The 21,417-nt window shown below is 44.0% G+C and overlaps 1 protein-coding gene across 2 annotated transcripts in view; it reads left to right on the forward strand.

Annotated features, from left to right (window-relative positions):
• Positions 1–5,590: 5,590 nt before the first annotated feature.
• Positions 5,591–21,417, forward strand: part of LOC139386911 (AP-1 complex subunit sigma-3-like) — a 32,721-nt gene continuing 16,894 nt past the window's right edge. Inside the window, exons 1-2 of one of the 2 annotated variants that reach the window (XM_071132792.1) lie at positions 5,591–5,751; positions 17,417–17,595. In XM_071132792.1, coding sequence (XP_070988893.1) covers positions 17,417–17,595 — 179 coding nt within the window. In that variant the 5' untranslated portion in view covers positions 5,591–5,751. The remainder of the gene's footprint in view (positions 5,752–17,416; positions 17,596–21,417) is intronic. The other variant, XM_071132793.1, reaches the window with a different exon arrangement.

Raw genomic sequence — 21,417 nt, forward strand, 5'->3', positions numbered from 1 at the left:
TGTCAGGATGAGCTATCTACCACCTCATGGCTGTTGGTCACATACTGAAGCTTTGCATTTCCTTAACACAGTGAAAAGTACAAAGGGGAGAATTCCATGTTCATCAATGACTGAAGTGAACATTTAACTTTAGTGGAAGTTGGGATTCTACACTGAACAAAAATGCAAACGCAACATGTGAAGTGTTGGTTTCATGAGCTGAAATAAAAGATTCCAGAAATGTTTCATATGCACAAAAAGCTTATTTCTCTAAAATTGTGAACAAATGTTCACATGCCTGTTAGTGAGCATTTTTCCTTTGCCAAGATAATCCATCTACGTGACAGGTGTGGCATATCAAGAAGCTGATTAAACAGCATGATCATTACATAGGTGCACCTTGTGCTGGGGACAAAATCCCACTCTAAAATGTACACAATGCTACAGATGTTTTGAGGGAGCATACAATTCTCATACTGACTGCAGGGATGTCAACCAGCGAATGTTTCCCTCCCATAAGCCACCTCCAATGTTGTTTTAGAGAATTTGACAGTAAGTCCAACCGGCCTAACATACGGCAGACCAGGTGTAACCACGCCAGCCCAGGACCTCCACATCTGGCTTCTTCACCTGCGGGACTATCTGAGACCAGCCACCCAGACAGCTGATGACACTGGGTTCGCACAACTGAAGAATTTCTGTACAAACTGTCAGAAGCCGTCCCAGGGCAGCTCACCTACGTGCTCGTCATCACCAGGGTATTGACCTGACTGCAGTTTGGTGTCGTAACCGACTTCAGTGGGCAAATGCTCACCTTCGATGGCCACTGGCACGCTGGAGAAGAGTGCTCTTCACGGATGAATCCCAGTTTCAACTGTACCAGGCAGATGGCAGACAGCGTTTATGGCGCCGTGTGGGCAAGTGGTATGATGATGTCAACGTTGTGAACATGGTGGCGGAGGGGTTATGGTATGAGCAGGCATAAGCTACAGACCACGAACACAATTGCATTTTATCAAGGCAATTTTAATGCGGAGATACCGTGACCAGATCTTGAGGCCCATTGTCGTGCCATTCATCAGCCGTCATCATGTCATGTTTCAGCATGATAATGCTCCATGTCACAAGGATCTGTACACACTTCCTGGAAGCTAAAAATGTCCTAGTTCTTCCATGGCCTGCATACTCAGACATGTTGAGCATGTTTGGGATGCTCCGGACCGACGTAGTGTTCAGTTCCTGCCAATATCCAGCAACATTGAGGAGTGGGACAACGTTCCACAGGCAACAGCCTGATCAACTCGATGTGAAGGAGATGTCACGCTGCACGAGGCAAATGGTGATCGCACCAGATACTGACTGGTTTTCTGATCCATGCTCCTTCCTTTTTTTTAAGGTACCTGTGACCAACAGATGCATATCTGTATTCCCAGTCATGTGAAATCCAAAGATTAGAGCCAAATTAATTTTTCAATTGACTGATTTCCTTATATGAACTATAACTCAGTAAAATCTTTTACATTTTTGCATGTTGCCTTTTTATTTTTGTTCAGCCTTAGAGCCAAATCATTTCAGCTAGTATTAGAATTGGTTCTTTAGGTAAGAAAGAGTTTATCAAATGGTTGTGTGTGTTTGGTTCCATTGGGGTCACAGCTTGAGACTGGAAAATACTAGCTTATGTTGATATGGTGTGGCTGGGTCACACAATAACTTAAGCAACTTTTGACATTCGTATGCGATGAATACAATCTTATAGTGTGTTGTACATAACTACTGTAGCCAAGCACCTCCAAGCAAGGTATCCCCACCATGTGAACCCTGTTCTCTACTTCTACCTAGACCATGGATCCATCAAAGTGACCTTTTGCAGACTGGAGGTCATCAGGTCGGAGCTTCTGGACCTGCATGCCCCCTGATGTAACTAATCTGGGGGGAAAGAGGATGAGAACGGGGTAGTCAGTACATGGACATGCCAGAATGGACAAAACAGTTGATGTTGACAGATATTTTTTTATTGCAGAAACTACCATGGCATAGCCCCAAGGAATATCCAGACCATTGGTTTGTTATGTCTACTGTGCAGGTGTCCACCACCCTTGGGTCCTAACTCTTCTGCAGTGGAATTTTGTATTACTTTTTTTTATTTCACCTTTATTTAACCAGGTAAGTTCTCATTTACAACTGCGACCTGGCCAAGATAAAGCAAAGCAGTGTGAAGGAAACAACAACACAGAGTTACCCATGGAATAAACAAGCGTACAGTCAATAACACAATAGAAAAAAAGAAAGTCTATATTAGAGGTCGACCGATTATGATTTTTCAACGCCGATACCGATTATTGGAGGACCCAAAAAGCCGATACCGATTATTGGAGGACCCAAAAAGCCGATACCAATTAATCGGCTGATTTTATTTATTTTTTTATTTGTAATAATGACAATTACAACAATACTGAATTAACACTTATTTTAACTTAATATAATACATCAATAAAATCAATTTAGCCTCAATAAATAATGAAACATTTTTAATTTGGTTTAAATAATGCAAAAAGAAGAACGTAAAAGTGCAATATGTGCTATGTAAGAAAGCTAACGTTTCAGTTCCTTGCTCAGAACATGAGAACATATGGTGGTTCCTTTTAACATGAGTCTTCAATACTCCCAGGTAAGAAGCTTTAGGTTGTAGTTATTATAGGAATTATAGGACTATTTCCCTCTATACCAATTGTATTTCATTAACCTTTGACTATTGGATGTTCTTATAGGCACTTTAGTATTGCCAGTGTAACAGTATAGCTTCCGTCCCTCTCCTCGCTCCTCCCTGGGCTCGAACCAGCAACACGACAACAGCCACCATCGAAGCAGCGTTACCCATGCAGAGCAAGGGGAACAACTACTAGAAGGCTCAGAGCGAGTGACGTTTGAAATGCTATTAGCGCGCTGACTAGCTAGCCATTTCACTTCGGTTACACCAGCCTCATCTCAGGAGTTGATAGGCTTTAAGTCATAAACAGCGCAATGCTTGACGCACAATGAAGAGCTGCTGGCAAAACTTCTGGAAGTGCTGTTTGAATGAATGTTTACGCGCCTGCTTCTGCCTACCACCCCTCAGTCAGATACTTAGATACTTGTATGCTCAGTCAGATTATATGCAACGCAGGACACGCTAGATTATGAAAACTTGAAATCGGCCCTAATTAATCAACCTCTAGTGTGGAGCCTACCAACACGTTGATGGTGGGGTATTACAGGTTAGTATACAGACTGTGTGGAGCCTAGCAACACGTTGATGGTGGGGTATTACAGGTTAGTATATATTGCATCTGAAAGGATCCCAGACCTTGTGTCTCAGATATATCCAGATGGTGACCGTATACTTCCTAGATTGAAAAGTAATTTAAAATAATACAATAAACCAGTATGGTCAGATGTTGATCTTTATGCGGAAGCTGAGTTCACAAACACACATGAGCAATCTCTCTCTCTCTCAGCTCTCTCCTTGTTCCTGCGTACCATGTGGACTGTACCACCTGGACAAACAGATGGGATGTTGGTAAAACAGAATCCTGATAGTTCTGTAGCCTATACAAAGAAAGTCACACCCAACAATTCAATGGGTAAACCTATTAACCAACGTTTTGGTAATGTAGTACCTTTTTTTAACCAGATAACTTGTGTAGCCTATGACAGCAGCGTAGAGAGGCAGGGGGAGGGTTTAACTTGTGTAGCCTATGACAGCAGCGTAGAGAGGCAGGGGAGGGTTTAATTTGTCTAGCCTATGACAGCAGCATAGAGAGGAAGGGGGAGGGTTTAACTTGTGTAGCCTATGACAGCAGCGTAGAGGCAGGGGGAGGGTTTAATTTGTGTAGCCTATGACAGCAGCATAGAGAGGCAGAGGGAGGGTTTAATTTATGTAGCCTATGACAGCAGCATAGAGAGGGAGGGTTTAACTTGTGTAGCTTAAGACAGCAGCATAGAGAGAGAGGGGGATGGTTTAATTTGTGTAGTTTAAGACAGCAGCATAGAGAGAGAGGGGGAGGGTTTAATTTGTGTAGCCTATGACAGCAGCATAGAGAGGCAGGGGGAGGGTTTAATTTGTGTAGCCTATGACAGCAGCGTAGAGGCAGGGGGAGGGTTTAATTTATGTAGCCTATGACAGCAGCATAGAGAGGGAGGGTTTAACTTGTGTAGCTTAAGACAGCAGCATAGAGAGAGAGGGGGATGGTTTAATTTGTGTAGTTTAAGACAGCAGCATAGAGAGAGAGGGGGAGGGTTTAATTTGTGTAGTTTAAGACAGCAGCATAGAGGGGCAGAGTGGGTTTTTCTTCTTGACCAGTCTCTGGTCCCATAACTGTGTGACACCTTTATAAAATGGGTCAGCTGCTGTGTGACACCTTTATAGAATGGGTCAGCTGCTGTGTGACACCTTTATAGAATGGGTCAGCTGCTGTGTGACACCTTTATAGAACAGGTCAGCTGCTGTGTGTATAGAATGGGTCAGCTGTTGTGTGACACCTTTATAGAATGGGTCAGCTTCTGTGTGACACCTTTATAGAATGGGTCAGCTGCTGTGTGACAGACACCTTTATAGAATGGGTCAGCTGCTGTGTGACTGAAGGAGAAACCAACCTCACATGACAAGGCACTTCATCTGTCAATGGGACTATTGTAATGTGAGTTAAAACAGGGGTTGTGTATGTCTGGTAGTGCCATATGGTGATCTAAATGAATATATAGCCTACAGTGAGAGTAGTAGCCTGACAATTACAGATGATCATAAACAGACAAATATTTCATCATGATCTTGAAACGAGGACCAGCATAGAATACTCTCACACATAGGTTAGTGTTAAAAGCTTTGACTTTGCAAACAGTTTCTGCACCCTCAATAACCTTCTAATTTCCCCACAAAACAAAATACAACACATTTACAGTATGTATGTCAACATTTTGCAAATAACTGACCTTGTGAATTCCTATGAGAAACCAGACGATATTGCAATAGAAAGACACGGCTTCTCATGTTCAAGTGTTCTGCTCAGTGTTGCCAATATAGCGACATTAGGTGATGACGTCATTTAGCGACTTCTAGCGACTTTTAGGACAGCCAATAGCTAGCTACTTTCCTTACTGAGGAGTTGGCAACACTGGCTTCTGCTCTCTAAGGCCAGCTGAGTTGTGGCCAGGCAAAACGCGACAGGAAAAAAAGCAGCGTGCCTACTAGTTCATTTGTGTAGTGCTGCCCCCTCAAGTCTTTTCCAAGAACAAGAGGTGCACAGGCCTCTGAAACACCATGTCAGGTGACACGTTCATTCATTGATTCTTTAGGCTAATTTTTTAATGTCTTGGGGAACGCCTGTACATGAACAGTTTATGAACGCTAAAACAACGCAGCAAAACTGCTTAATAACCTTTAGCCTCCCACTCAGTAGCCACACTGGCAATGTTTTTTTTAAACACTTTTAATTGAGCTAATTTTGTATCAGTATGCTAATAGGCCTAGCCTGGTACAGTAACCACCTCCGGTACAGCATTGAACAGGTGTAAAACTCACATCCAATCCAGAAAAAGAGGTCTGGTGACGTAGGGGCTAATCCCCACAGGCTCCAGAAGGGAGGAGTTGTACCCGTTCAGCTCCGAGGTCAGCGAGCGTTCTGGAGGAACAACGACAGATATGCGCCCTTTCAGTTGTCAGACACGCTTTGCGAGGTGAAACTATTTTACTAACTTTTATTTACTAAAAACGATCCCCAAAAAATCCTCAAAGTGGTGAGTTAGTGTTTGTTTCCGTTTTTCTTTCGGTGCATGACGCGCTGTTCTAATTTAGTATTGAGTCAGACTATTCTGACAGTCACTAGACTGTACCTGTACATTAGCTGCCAGGTGTTTGTTTAGGATTTCTGAGTCAGTTTCAACTGTATATTTGTCATTTATCGTTTGCCCTCTCTATACACTATAAATATATTGATTATAAATACATCGTTTCATTCTAAATGTTTGATGGGCTTTGAATGGGTATGCTACAGTATTTCTGCGGAAGGGACAGTCGGAAGTAAGGGGTATTTCCCTCCTGTGGAACATATTCCGTCACTTGTCGCTTGGCAGGTGACTCTGCACAGCCCCGGTGACAGTGGCAACCTGGGATATGTTTATACAGTTTAGGCGTCATAGCCTATTTGGGACTGCCTTGCCCTTTCAATAACTGTAAGTAGTGTTTTCATAAAGTATTTATACCCCTTGACTTATTCCACATTTGTTGCGTTACAGCCTGAATTCAAAATGGATTAAATAAATAAAAAATCTCACCCATCTACACACGAAACTCCATAATGACAAAGTGAAAACATGTTTTTAGACATTTTAGTAAATGTATTGATAATTAAATATGGAAAAAACCCATTTACATAAGTAACACACCCCTGAGTCAATACATGTTAGAATCACATTTGTCAGTGATTACAGCTGTGGTTCTTTCTGGATAACTCTCTGAGAGCTTTGCACACCTGGATTGTACAAAAAAAAATCACATTGGTTGTTGAACATTGCCAGACAGCCATTTTCAAGTCTTGCCATAGATTTTCAAGCCGATTTAAGTCATAACTAGGCCAATGTTATTTCGGTAAGCAACTCCAATGTATATTTGTCCTTGATTTTTAGGTTATTGTCCTGCTGAATGATGAATGTGTCTCCCAGTGTCTGGTGGAAAGCAGACTGAACCAAGTTTTCTGCTGGGATTTTGCTTGCGCTATATTCTTTTATTTTTTATCAACAACAAAAAAACTCCCTAGTCCTTGCCGCTGACAAGCATGATACAGCCACCACCATGCTTGAAATATGAATTGGTACTCAGTGGTGTGTTGAATAACATAACACTTTGTATTCAGGGCAGAAAGTTTATTTCTTTGCCATTTTTTTTTGCAGTTGAACTTTTTTTAGTTCCTTATTGTAAACAAGATGCATGTTTTGGAATATGTATGTTCAGTACAGGCATCCTTCTTTTCACTCTGTCATTTAGGTTAGTATTGTGGAGTAACTACAATGTTGTTGATCCATCCTCAGTTTTCTCCTATCACAGCAATTAATCCAAATCTAATTTTATTGGTCACATACACGTGATTTGCAGATGTTATTGCCGGTGTAGCTAAATGCTCGTGCTTCTAGCTCTGACAGAGAAGTAAAGTCTAACAAGTAATATCTAACAAATTACCCAACATATACCCAATACACACAAATCTAAGTAGGAATGAATTAAGACTATATACATTTGGATGAGCAATGTCAGAGAGGAACGGACTAAGATACAGAAAAATAGTATAGGAAACAGTATATACACATGAGATGAGTAATGCAAGATATGTTTGCATTATTAAGTGAATGAGATACTATAGAATAGTATAGGAAGCAGTATACAGTGGGGCAAAAAAGTATTTAGTCAGCCACCAATTGTGCACGTTCTCCCACTTAAAAAGATGAGAGAGGCCTGTAATTTTCATCATAGGTACACTTCAACTATGACAGACAAAATGAGAAAAAAAAATCCAGAAAATCACATTGTAGGATTTTTAATTTATTTATTTGCAAATTAGGGTGGAAAATAAGTATTTGGTCACCTACAAACAAGCAAGATTTCTGGCTCTCACAGACCTGTAACTTCTTCTTTAAGAGGCTCCTCTGTCCTCCAATCGTTACCTGTATTAATGGCACCTGTTTGAACTTGTTATCAGTATAAAAGACACCTGTCCACAACCTCAAACAGCCACACTCCAAACTCCACTATGGCCAAGACCAAAGAGCTGTCAAAGGACACCAGAAACACAATTATAGACCTGCACCAGGCTGGGAAGACTGAATCTGCAATAGGTAAGCAGCTTGGTTTGAAGAAATCAACTGTGGGATCAATTATTAGGAAATGGAAGACATACAAGACCACTGATAATCTCCCTCGATCTGGGGCTCCACGCAAACTCACCCCGTGGGGTCAAAATGATCACAAGAACGGTGAGCAAAAATCCCAGAACCACACGGGGGGACCTAGTGAATGACCTGCAGAGAGCTGGGACCAAAGTAACAAAGCCTACCATCAGTAACACACTACGCCGCCAGGGACTCAAATCCTGCAGTGCCAGATGTGTCCCCCTGCTTAAGCCAGTACATGTCCAGGCCTGTCCGAAGTTTGCTAGAGAGCATTTGGATGATCCAGAAGAAGATTGTGAGAATGTCATATGGTCAGATAAAACCAAAATATAACTTTTTGGTAAAAACTCAACTCGTCGTGTTTGGAGGACAAAGAATGCTGAGTTGCATCTAAAGAACACCATACCTACTGTGAAGAATGGGGGTGGAAACATCATGCTTTGGGGATGTTTTTCTGCAAAGGGACCAGGACGACTGATCCGTGTAAAGGAAAGAATGAATGGGACCATGTATCGTGAGATTTTGAGTGAAAACCTCCTTCCATCAGCAAGGGCATTGAAGTTGAAACATGGCTGGGTCTTTCAGCATGACAATGATCCCAAACACACCCCCCGGGCAATGAAGGAGTGGCTTCGTAAGAAGCATTTCAAGGTCCTGGAGTGGCCTAGCCAGTCTCCAGATCTCAACCCCATAGAAAATCTTTGGAGGGAGTTGAAAGTCCGTGTTGCCCAGCAACAGCCCCAAAACATCACTGCTCTAGAGAAGATCTGCATGGAGGAATTGGTGGGTGACTAAATACTTTTTTGCCCCACTGTAGCTCCACATTGATCTGGTTCTCCCTGTATATAGCTCCACATTGATCTGGCCCTGGTACTCCTTGTATATAGCTCCACATTGATCTGGTACTCCCTGTTTATAGCTCCACTTTGATCTGGTACTGGTACTCCCTGTATATAGTTCCATATCAATCTGGTATTCCCTTTATATAGCTCCACTTTGATCTGGTACTGATACTCCCTGTATATAGTTCCATATCGATCTGGTATTCCCTGTATATAGCTCCACATTGATCTGGTACTCCCTGTTTATAGCTTCACTTTGATCTGGTACGGGTACACCCTGTATATAGCTCCATATCGATCTGGTATTCCCTGTATATAGCTCCACAGTGATCTGGTACTCCCTGTATATAGCTCCACAGTGATCTGGTACTCCCTGTATATAGCTCCACAGTGATCTGGTACTCCCTGTATATAGCGCCACAGTGATCTGGTACTCCCTGTATATAGCTCCACATTGATCTGGTACTGTTACTCCCTGTATATAGCTCCACTTTGATCTGGTACTAGAATTCCCTGTATATAGCGCCACAGTGATCTGGTACTCCCTGTATATAGCGCCACAGTGATCTGGTACTCCCTGTATATAGCTCCACATTGATCTGGTACTGGTACTCCCTGTATATAGCTCCACATTGATCTGGTACTCCCTGTATATAGTTCCACATTAATCTGGTACTGGTACTCCCTGTATATAGCTCCACATTGATCTGGTACTGTTACTCCCTGTATATAGCTCCACATTGATCTGGTACTGGTACTCCCTGTATATAGCTCCACATTGATCTGGTACTGGTACTCCCTGTATATAGCTCCACATTAATCTGGTACTCCCTGTATATAGCTCCACATTGATCTTGTACTGGTACTCCCTGTATATAGCTCCACATTGATCTGGTACTCCCTGTATATAGCTCCACATTGATCTGGTACTGATACTCCCTGTATATAGCTCCACATTAATCTGGTACTCCCTGTATATAGCTCCACATTGATCTGGTACTGTTACTCCCTGTATATAGCTCCACATTGATCTGGTACTGGTACTCCCTGTATATAGCTCCACATTAATCTGGTACTCCCTGTATATAGCTCCACATTGATCTTGTACTGGTACTCCCTGTATATAGCTCCACATTGATCTGGTACTCCCTGTATATAGCTCCACATTAATCTGGTACTCCCTGTATATAGCTCCACATTGATCTTGTACTGGTACTCCCTGTATATAGCTCCACATTGATCTGGTACTGGTACTCCCTGTATATAGCTCCACATTGATCTTGTACTGGTACTCCCTGTATATAGCTCCACATTAATCTGGTACTCCCTGTATATAGCTCCACATTGATCTTGTACTGGTACTCCCTGTATATACAGTGCCTTGCGAAAGTATTCGGCCCCCTTGAACTTTGCGACCTTTTGCCACATTTCAGGCTTCAAACATAAAGATATAAAACTGTATTTTTTTGTGAAGAATCAACAACAAGTGGGACACAATCATGAAGTGGAACGACATTTATTGGATATTTCAAACTTTTTTAACAAATCAAAAACTGAAAAATTGGGCGTGCAAAATTATTCAGCCCCCTTAAATTAATACTTTGTAGCGCCACCTTTTGCTGCGATTACAGCTGTAAGTCACTTGAGGTATGTCTCTATCAGTTTTGCACATCGAGAGACTGACATTTTTTCCCATTCCTCCTTGCAAAACAGCTCGAGCTCAGTGAGGTTGGATGGAGAGCATTTGTGAACAGCAGTTTTCAGTTCTTTCCACAGATTCTCGATTGGATTCAGGTCTGGACTTTGACTTGGCCATTCTAACACCTGGATATGTTTATTTTTGAACCATTCCATTGTAGATTTTGCTTTATGTTTTGGATCATTGTCTTGTTGGAAGACAAATCTCCGTCCCAGTCTCAGGTCTTTTGCAGACTCCATCAGGTTTTCTTCCAGAATGGTCCTGTATTTGGCTCCATCCATCTTCCCATCAATTTTAACCATCTTCCCTGTCCCTGCTGAAGAAAAGCAGGCCCAAACCATGATGCTGCCACCACCATGTTTGACAGTGGGGATGGTGTGTTCAGGTTTGTTGCTTTTACGCCAAACATAACGTTTTGCATTGTTGCCAAAAAGTTCAATTTTGGTTTCATCTGACCAGAGCACCTTCTTCCACATGTTTGGTGTGTCTCCCAGGTGGCTTGTGGCAAACTTTAAATTACACTTTTTATGGATATCGTTAAGAAATGGCTTTCTTCTTGCCACTCTTCCATAAAGGCCAGATTTGTGCAATATACGACTGATTGTTGTCCTATGGACAGAGTCTCCCACCTCAGCTGTAGATCTCTGCAGTTCATCCAGAGTGATCATGGGCCTCTTGGCTGCATCTCTGATCAGTCTTCTCCTTGTATGAGCTGAAGGTTTAGAGCAGGGGTGTCAAAGTCAAATGGACGGAGGGCCAAATAAAAAAATCAGCTACAAGACGAGGGCCGGACTGTTCGAATGTTCATTGAAAAATTTTTAAATGACGCATATAGTCTAGTGAACCTAATTGAACCTACTGAAAACCTAACAAATATATTACAATATGATCAGATAAATAAAGCAATATTTTCTTATGGCTCTGTCAGTAATCTTTAATTTTCAACAGACACAAAAGACAAATTTCCTTTATATAAATATCCCCATAACATGAACATTAAATGAAAGAAACCGGTATTCAAGGCACCATCAGTAGACTATATTTTCTATTTTAGCAAAAGTGGGCTAAATTTACTTCAAAGAAAAAACAATAATAGCAATTTTCTATCATCCACTCAACTGAAATATTTTTAAAATATAATTGGATTGAAATACAAAAAAATAAAGTGCAAAAATCTATTAATCAAAAACAACACTTTGTTTAAGGAGAAGTAACATGCAGTGAAAACAAATATTAAATTTTAACTTTTAAACTTGAACTGAGTAAAAACTCTAAATATGTGATTGCACAGTAATGTTCACTTGTTTGAGGTTGAGGGTGATACTTGGTGGTGTCCCATCTTTTCCACAAGTTCATCAATGTTCGGGGTAAGGCTCTGAGCTGAAGAAATCCTCAGAATTGAGTGGAGGTGTTCAGCAGTAAGTCGACTTCTGTGTGATGTTTTGTTCAGGTTCATCAAAGAAAACAGTTGTTCACACAGGTATGTGCTGCCAAACATAGACAACGTTTGAGCAGCCTGGATGCGCAGCTGGGGCATTGTGCCGGGGAGGAAACGGGCGAACTCCGCAGCACCCACTGCCGCATATTTTGCCCTCAGTGCATCATTGCATTGGAGGTCAATCAACTCCATTTGGAGGTTTGGTGGTGAGCTTTCCACGTCAACAGCAAATGGGTTACCGAGCAGTTCCAACCTGCTTTTTTGTGCTTCAAAGTCAGCAAATCGGCGTCGAAAGTCAGCGGCAAGCATACCTATTTTATCAGCCAACTGTGTGCTCGGGAACGCACTGGTAGAGAGCTTCTCTTTCATGGTCTGGCAGCTGGGAAAGTGGCTCAAATTTTCTTTCCGCATCTGCGTCTCCCACAGAGTCAGTTTGGTTTTAAATGCCTTCACTGTACTGTACATATCAGAGATGACACGATCCCGACCCTGCAGCTGCAAGTTTATTGCATTCAGATGACTCGTAATGTCACACAGAAAAGCCATTTCACACAGAAACATTTCGTCTCGGAGTTGTGTTGTGTCTTTCCCTTTGCTGTCCAAGAACAGACAAATCTCCTCACGAAGCTCGAAACATCTTTGAAGCACCTTTCCCTGGCTTAGCCATCGCACCTCTGTGTGATAAGGCAAATCACCATGCTCCGTTTCTAACTCCGTCAGAAATGCCTTGAACTGGCGGTGATTCAAACCTTTGGCTCTGATAAAGTTAACTGTGCGCGTGATGATGCTCATTACATGCTCCATTTTCAAGGCTTTACCGCACAACGCTTCCTGGTGTATGATACAATGATAAGCTGTCAGCTCACCTGTCGCGTTTTCCTCTTGCATCTTTTCCCGTATCTTCGCCACCAGTCCGCTCCTGTGTCCACACATCGCAGGTGCTCCGTCGGTTGTCAAACCCACGAGTTTTTCCCAAGGCAGCTCCATCTCATTTACACATCTTGACACCTCTTCATACAAATCATGCCCCGTAGTTGTGCCATGCATAGGACGTAAAGCCAAAAACTCCTCTGTCACGCTTAGGTTGGAGTCCACTCCGCGGATGAAAATTGACAACTGGGCAATGTCAGAAATGTCGGTGCTCTCATCCACAGCCAAGGAATATGCAATAAAATCTTTTCCCTTTTTCACAAGCTGCTCTTTTAGATTGATGGACAACTGGTCTACTCTCTCGGCAATGGTGTTTCTGCTCAGACTCACATTTAAAAAGAGTTGCCTTTTTTCTGGGCAAACTTCGTCACAAACTTTAATCATGCAGTTTTTGATGAAATCCCCCTCCGTAAATGGCCGGGCTGATTTAGCGATCTCTTCTGCCAAAATAAAACTGGCCTTGACAGCAGCCTGGCCTTGTGATTTGGCTTTTTTGAACAGAGCCTGTCGAGATTTGAGGCCTCGTTTTAATTCCTCTGCCTTTTGTAGCCTTTGTTCCATGTCCATATTCTTGTTTTTGTCCGCGTGTTTCGTTTCATAATGTCGTCTCAGATTATACTCTTTCAGTACCGCCACACTTTCTCCACACAGAAGACACACAGGTTTTCCAGCTACCTTCGTGAACATATACTCCGACTCCCACCTTGTTTGAAACCCCCGGTTCTCAGTATCCACCTTCCGTTTTGCCATTTTTGATGGGTATCTGAAAGTTAATTTTACTGTGATGCTGACGACTGCTGTGCCAATAAATATTGAAATGAAGCAGCCTACTGCTCGGTGCGTCACCTTTGCATTGTGGGAAATGTAGTATTGGTGCGTGTAAAAGATCTGCGGGCTGCCGGCTTGCTGCGGGCCGGTTCTAATAATAAATCAAGATCATCCCAGGGGCCGTAAAAAACCTTCTTGCGGGCCGGATGTGGCCCGCGGGCCTTGACTCTGACATATGTGGTTTAGAGGGACGGCCAGGTCTTGGTAGATTTGCAGTGGTCTGATACTCCTTCCATTTCAATATTATCGCTTGCACAGTGCTCCTTGGGATGTTTAAAGCTTGGGAAATCTTTTTGTATCCAAATCCGGCTTTAAACTTCTTCACAACAGTATCTCGGACCTGCCTGGTGTGTTCCTTGTTCTTCATGATGCTCTCTGCGCTTTTAACGGACCTCTGAGACTATCACAGTGCAGGTGCATTTATACGGAGACTTGATTACACACAGGTGGATTGTATTTATCATCATTAGTCATTTAGGTCAACATTGGATCATTCAGAGATCCTCACTGAACTTCTGGAGAGAGTTTGCTGCACTGAAAGTAAAGGGGCTGAATAATTTTGCACGCCCAATTTTTCAGTTTTTGATTTGTTAAAAAAGTTTAAAATATCCAATAAATGTCGTTCCACTTCATGATTGTGTCCCACTTGTTGTTGATTCTTCACAAAAAAATACAGTTTTATATCTTTATGTTTGAAGCCTGAAATGTGGCAAAAGGTCGCAAAGTTCAAGGGGGCCGAATACTTTCGCAAGGCACTGTAGCTCCACTTTGATCTGGTACTGGTACACCCTGTATATAGTTCCATATCGATCTGGTACTGGTACTCCCTGTATATAGCTCCACAGTGATCTGGTACTCCCTGTATATAGCTCCACATTGATCTGGTACTGATACTCCCTGTATATAGCTCCACTTTGATCTGGTACAAATAAAATTTGATTTGATCTTTGTGGTGACTGAGTGTATTGATACACCATCCAAAGTGTAATTAATAACTTCACCATGCACAAAGCCATATTCAATGTTTGATTTATTTTGACCCATCTACCAATAGGTGCCCATCTTTGTGAGGCATTGGAAAACCTCCCTGGTCTTTGTGGTTGAATCTGTGTTGTAAATTCACTGCTCAACAGAGGGCCCTTACAGATACATGTGTTGGGTACAGAGATGAGGTTGTCATTCAAAAAACATGTTACACTATTATAGAGTCCATGCAACTTATTATGTGACTTGTTCAGCATATTTAGGCTTGCCATAACAAATGGGTTCAATACTTATTGATTCAAAGACATTTCAGATTTACATGTTTAAAACATTTTTTTAAGTTTCTAAAAACATCATTCCGCTTTGACATGTATGTATATTGTGTAGTCCAGTGACACACAGTCTCAATTTGATCCATTTTAATTTCAGGCTGTAACACAACAAGATGTGGAAAAAAATCAAGGGGTGTAAATACTTTCTGAATGCACTGTACGTCTCCCTAAATTTAGAAAGGTATAACGTTTTAATTGCAGAACTTCTAATCCTATGTTATTTATATATCCTAATCTCTGTCCTACTGTCAGACCAACGATGCCTCAAGTCCCTGAAATATCAATGGCTTTGCTGCCATTCATTAACAACTATACACATCTGCAGTGCAAGGTTAAGAAGGAAACACATTTATGTTAAGTTAATTCATTTCTATATTGTGTATTCTGTATGGCTTTGCTGGCGTCGCCGTCTCAGTTTAACAGTTGACAACAATACATGTCCTCAGAGAAAGCTTGTCCAGATATTCCAGCCAGTCAGTCCAGTGGTCCTCTGAAATCAACAATAACAGGAAGATGAAACCAGAGATCCCTTGGCCCCATTGGCTTAGTTCTAATGAATATCAAATTGGACATCCAGCTGAACAAAGCAAGGAAACACACTCTCTAAACAGCACTAGCACGTCTCTTGAGTTCTCTTGGAAGCAAAACAATATTACTAAATGAAAGAGGTAGGGTACAGGGGAGTAATGATTACATCTCATCAGTTTACATGTAATCCGATTACAAAAACACTGTCACTGTAATCAGAATCAAAATAAAGAAAAACCTTTGAATGAGTAGGTGTGTCCAAGCTGGTACTATATACAGTACTATACAGTTGAAGTCAGAAGTTTACATACACTTAGGTTGGAGTCATTAAAACTTGTTTTTCAACCACTCCACAAATTTCTTGTTAACAAACTATAGTTTTGGGAAGTCGGTTAGGACATCTACTTTGTGCATCTACAAGTCATTTTTCCAACAATTGTTTACAGACAGATTATTTCACTTATAATTCACTCTATCACAATTCCAGTGGGTCAGAAGTTTACATACACTATGTTGACTGTGCCTTTAAACAGCTTGGAACATTCCAGAAAATGATGTCATGGCTTTAGAAGCTTCTGATGGGCTAATTGACATCATTTGAGTCAATTGGAGGTGTACCTGTGGATGTATTTCAAGGCCTACCTTCAAACTCAGTTCCTCTTTGCTTGACATCATGGGAAAATCAAAATAAATCAGCCAAGACCTCAGTTAAAAAACAAGTCTGGTTCATCCCTGGGAGCAATTTCCAAGCGACTGAAGGTACCACATTCATCTGTACAAACAATAGTACGCAAGTATAAACACCATGGGACCACACAGCCGTCATACAGCTCAGAAAGGCGACCTTGCTGGAGGAAACAGGTACAAAGTATCTATATCCACAGTAAAACGAGTCCTATATCGACATAACCTGAAAGGCCGCTCAGCAAGGAAGAAGCAACTGCTCCAAAACCGCCATAAAAACGCCAGACTACGGTTTGCAACTGCACATGGGGACAAAGATCGTAGTTTTTGGAGAAAATGTCCTCTGGTCCGATGAAACAAAACTAGAACTGTTTGGCCATAATGACCATCGTTATGTTTGAAGGAAAAAGGGGGAGGCTTGCAAGCCGAAGAACACCATCCCAACCGTGAAGCACGGGGGTGGTAGCATCATGTTGTGGGGGTGCTTTGCTGCAGGAGGGACTGGTGCACGTCACAAAATAGATGGCAACATGAGGAAGGAAAATTATGTGGATATATTGAAGCAGCATCTCAAGACATCAGTCAGGAAATTAAAGCTTGGTCACAAATGGGTCTTCCAAATGGACAATGACCCCAAGCATACTTCCAAAGTTGTGGCAAAATTGCTTAAGGACAACAAAGTTAAGGTATTGAAATGGCCATCACAAAGCCCTGACCTCAATCTTATAGAAAGTCTGTTGGCAGAACTGAAAACGCGTGTGCGAGCAAGGAGGCCTACAAACCTGACTCAGTTACACCAGCTCTGTCAGGAGGAATGGGCCAAAATTCACCCAACTTATTGTGGAAGGCTACCAAATACTAATTGAGTGTATGTTATCTTCTGACCCACTGGAAATGTGATGAAAGAAATAAAAGCTGAAATAAATCATTCTCTCTACTATTATTCTGACATTTCGCAATCTTTCACAAGTAAAGTGGTGATCCTAACTGACCTAAGACATACAATTTCTACTAGGATTAAATGTCAGAAATAGTGAAAAACTGAGTTTAAATGTATTTGGCTAAGGTGTATGTAAACTTCCGACTTCAACTGTGTACAGTACCAGTCAACAGTTTGGACACACCTACTCATTCCAGGGTTTTCACCCAACTACCTGAATGAAGGTTTGAAAGATAAATATTGGAACCCAGCGTTCTGCCCTATATTTTTCTCTCCTCTCTGCATGTCCTCTCCTAACCCATCTCGCCCTTTTAGATGCGTTTCCTGCTCCTCTTCAGTCGCCAGGGCAAGCTCCGTCTCCAGAAGTGGTTCACGCCCATCCCCGAGCGAGAGAAGAAGAAGATCACCAGGGACATGACCACCATGGTGTTGGCACGGAAACCACGCTCCTGCAACTTCCTGCACTGGAAAGACCTAAAGATCGTCTACAAGAGGTGAGGAAGGGAGGAGGGGGACGTAAGACCTAAAGATCGTCTACAAGAGGTGAGGAGGGGAGGAGAGGGAGGAAAGACCTGAAAATCATCTACAGGAAGTGGGGAGGAGAGGAAGTGAAGAGGAGAACTCTATTTGCTTACTATTTATCACAGGTTGCATGTCAAAACCTAAGTATTCAAGTGGTTTCCTCTTCTTCATATTAAATGACCCCAGCCCTATTACCCCCTCCCCCCCACAAACTCTGACTGTAATGCTGTATTGCCCTGTTACCCCCCCCCCCCCCCCACCACTCTCTAACTGTAATGTTGTATTGCCCTGTTACCCCCCCACCACCACTCTCTAACTGTAATGTTGTATTGCCCTGTTACCCCCCCCCCACCCCCCCACCACTCTCTAACTGTAATGTTGTATTGCCCTGTTACCCCCCCACCACCACTCTCTAACTGTATTGTTGTATTGCCCTGTTACCTCCCCCCCCACCACTCTCTAACTGTAATGCTGTATTGCCCTGTTACCCCCCCCCCCCCCACCCCACCACTCTCTAACTGTTATGCTGTATTGCCCTGTTACCCCCCCCCCACCACTCTCTAACTGTAATGTTGTATTGCCCTGTTACCCCCCCCCCCCCCACCACTCTCTAACTGTAATGTTGTATTGCCCTGTTACCCCCCCACCACCACTCTCTAACTGTAATGTTGTATTGCCCTGTTACCCCCCCCCCCCCACCCCCCCACCACTCTCTAACTGTAATGTTGTATTGCCCTGTTACCCCCCCACCACCACTCTCTAACTGTATTGTTGTATTGCCCTGTTACCTCCCCCCCCACCACTCTCTAACTGTAATGCTGTATTGCCCTGTTACCCCCCCCCCACCCCACCACTCTCTAACTGTTATGCTGTATTGCCCTGTTACCCCCCCCCCCACCACTCTCTAACTGTAATGTTGTATTGCCCTGTTACCCCCCCCCCCCCCCCACCACCACTCTCTAACTGTAATGTTGTATTGCCCTGTTACCCCCCCACCACCACTCTCTAACTGTAATGTTGTATTGCCCTGTTACCCCCCCCCCCCACCACCACTCTCTAACTGTAATGTTGTATTGCCCTGTTACCCCCCCCCACCACCCCCCACCACTCTCTAACTGTAATGTTGTATTGCCCTGTTACCCCCCCCCCACCCCCCCACCACTCTCTAACTGTAATGTTGTATTGCCCTGTTACCCCCCCCCCCCACCACTCTCTAACTGTAATGTTGTATTGCCCTGTTAGCCCCCACCACTCTCTAACTGTAATGCTGTATTGCCCTGTTACCCCCCTCCCCCCCCACCACTCTCTAACTGTAATGTTGTATTGCCCTGTTACCCCCCCCACCACCACCACCACTCTCTAACTGTAATGCTGTATTGCCCTGTTACCCCCCCCCCCCCCACCACCACCACCACTCTCTAACTGTAATGTTGTATTGCCCTGTTACCCCCCCCCCCCACCACCACCACCACTCTCTAACTGTAATGCTGTATTGCCCTGTTACCCCCCCCCCCCCCCACCACTCTCTAACTGTAATGTTGTATTGCCCTGTTACCCCCCCCCCCCCCCCACCACCACTCTCTAACTGTAATGCTGTATTGCCCTGTTACCCCCCCCACCACCACTCTCTAACTGTAATGCTGTATTGCCCTGTTACCCCCCCACCACTCTCTAACTGTAATGTTGTATTGCCCTGTTACCCCCCCCCCCACCACCACTCTCTAACTGTAATGCTGTATTGCCCTGTTACCCCCACCACCACTCTCTAACTGTAATGTTGTATTGCCCAGTTACCCCCCCACCACTCTCTAACTGTAATGTTGTATTGCCCTGTTACCCCCACCACCACTCTCTAACTGTAATGTTGTATTGCCCAGTTACCCCCCCACCACTCTCTAACTGTAATGCTGTATTGCCCTGTTACCCCCCCCCACCCCCCCACCACTCTCTAACTGTAATGTTGTATTGCCCTGTTACCCCCCCCCCCACCACCACTCTCTAACTGTAATGCTGTATTGCCCTGTTACCTCCCCCCCACCACTCTCTAACTGTAATGTTGTATTGCCCTGTTACCCCCCCCCCCCCACCACTCTCTAACTGTAATGCTGTATTGCCCTGTTACCCCCCCCCCCCACCACTCTCTAACTGTAATGCTGTAGTGCCCTCTTACCCCCCCCCCCCCCCACCACTCTCTAACTGTAATGTTGTATTGCCCTGTTACCCCCCCCCCCCACCACCACTCTCTAACTGTAATGCTGTATTGCCCTGTTACCTCCCCCCCCCCACCACCACTCTCTAACTGTAATGTTGTAGTGCCCTCTTACCCCCCCCCCCACCACTCTCTAACTGTAATGCTGTATTGCCCTGTTACCCCCCCCCCCCCACCACCACTCTCTAACTGTAATGTTGTATTGCCCTGTTACCCCCCCCCCCCCCCCCACCACTCTCTAACTGTAATGCTGTATTGCCCTGTTACCCCCCCCCCCACCACTCTCTAACTGTAATGTTTTATTGCCCTGTTACCCCCCCCCCACACCACTCTCTAACTGTAATGTTGTAGTGCCCTCTTACCCCCCACCACCACCACTCTCTAACTGTAATGCTGTATTGCCGTGTTACCCCCCCCACCACTCTCTAACTGTAATGCTGTATTGCCCTGTTACCCCCCCCCCCCACCACTCTCTAACTGTAATGTTGTATTGCCCTGTTACCCCCCCCCACCACTCTCTAACTGTAATGCTGTATTGCCCTGTTACCCCCCCACCACCACTCTCTAACTGTAATGTTGTATTGCCCTGTTACCCCCCCCACCACTCTCTAACTGTAATGTTGTATTGCTCTGTTACCCCCCCACCACCACTCTCTAACTGTAATGCTGTATTGCCCTGTTACCCCTCCAACCACTCTCTAACTGTAATGTTGTATTGCTCTGTTACCCCCCCCCCCCCCCACCACTCTCTAACTGTAATGTTGTATTGCCCTGTTACCCCCCCCCCCCACCACTCTCTAACTGTTATGTTGTATTGCCCTGTTACCCCCCACCACCACCACTCTCTAACTGTAATGTTGTTTTGCCCTGTTACCCCCCCACCACTCTCTAACTGTAATGTTGTATTGCCCTGTTACCCCCCCCCACCACCAATCTCTAACTGTTATGTTGTATTGCCCTGTTAACCCCCCCCCCCACCACTCTCTAACTGTAATGTTGTATTGCCCAGTTACCCCCCCCCACCACCACTCTCTAACTGTAATATTGTATTGCCCTGTTACCCCCCCCCCCCCCCACCACTCTCTAACTGTAATGTTGTATTGCCCTGTTACCCCCCCCCCCACCACTCTCTAACTGTAATGTTGTATTGCCCTGTTACCCCCCCCCCCCCCCCACCACCACTCTCTAACTGTAATGTTGTATTGCCCTGTTACCCCCCCCACCACTCTCTAACTGTAATGCTGTATTGCCCTGTTACCCCTCCAACCACTCTCTAACTGTAATGTTGTATTGCTCTGTTACCCCCCACCACCACTCTCTAACTGTAATGTTGTATTGCCCTGTTACCCCCCCCCACCACTCTCTAACTGTAATGTTGTATTGCCCTGTTACCCCCCCCCCCCACCACCACTCTCTAACTGTAATGTTGTATTGCCCTGTTACCCCCCCACCACCACTCTCTAACTGTAATGTTGTATTGCCCTGTTACCCCCCCCCCCCACCACTCTCTAACTGTAATGTTGTATTGCCCTGTTACCCCCCACCACCACCACTCTCTAACTGTAATGTTGTATTGCCCTGTTAC

This window comes from Oncorhynchus clarkii, chromosome 28 (assembly GCF_045791955.1).
Source record: "Oncorhynchus clarkii lewisi isolate Uvic-CL-2024 chromosome 28, UVic_Ocla_1.0, whole genome shotgun sequence".
Taxonomy (NCBI): domain Eukaryota; kingdom Metazoa; phylum Chordata; class Actinopteri; order Salmoniformes; family Salmonidae; genus Oncorhynchus; species Oncorhynchus clarkii.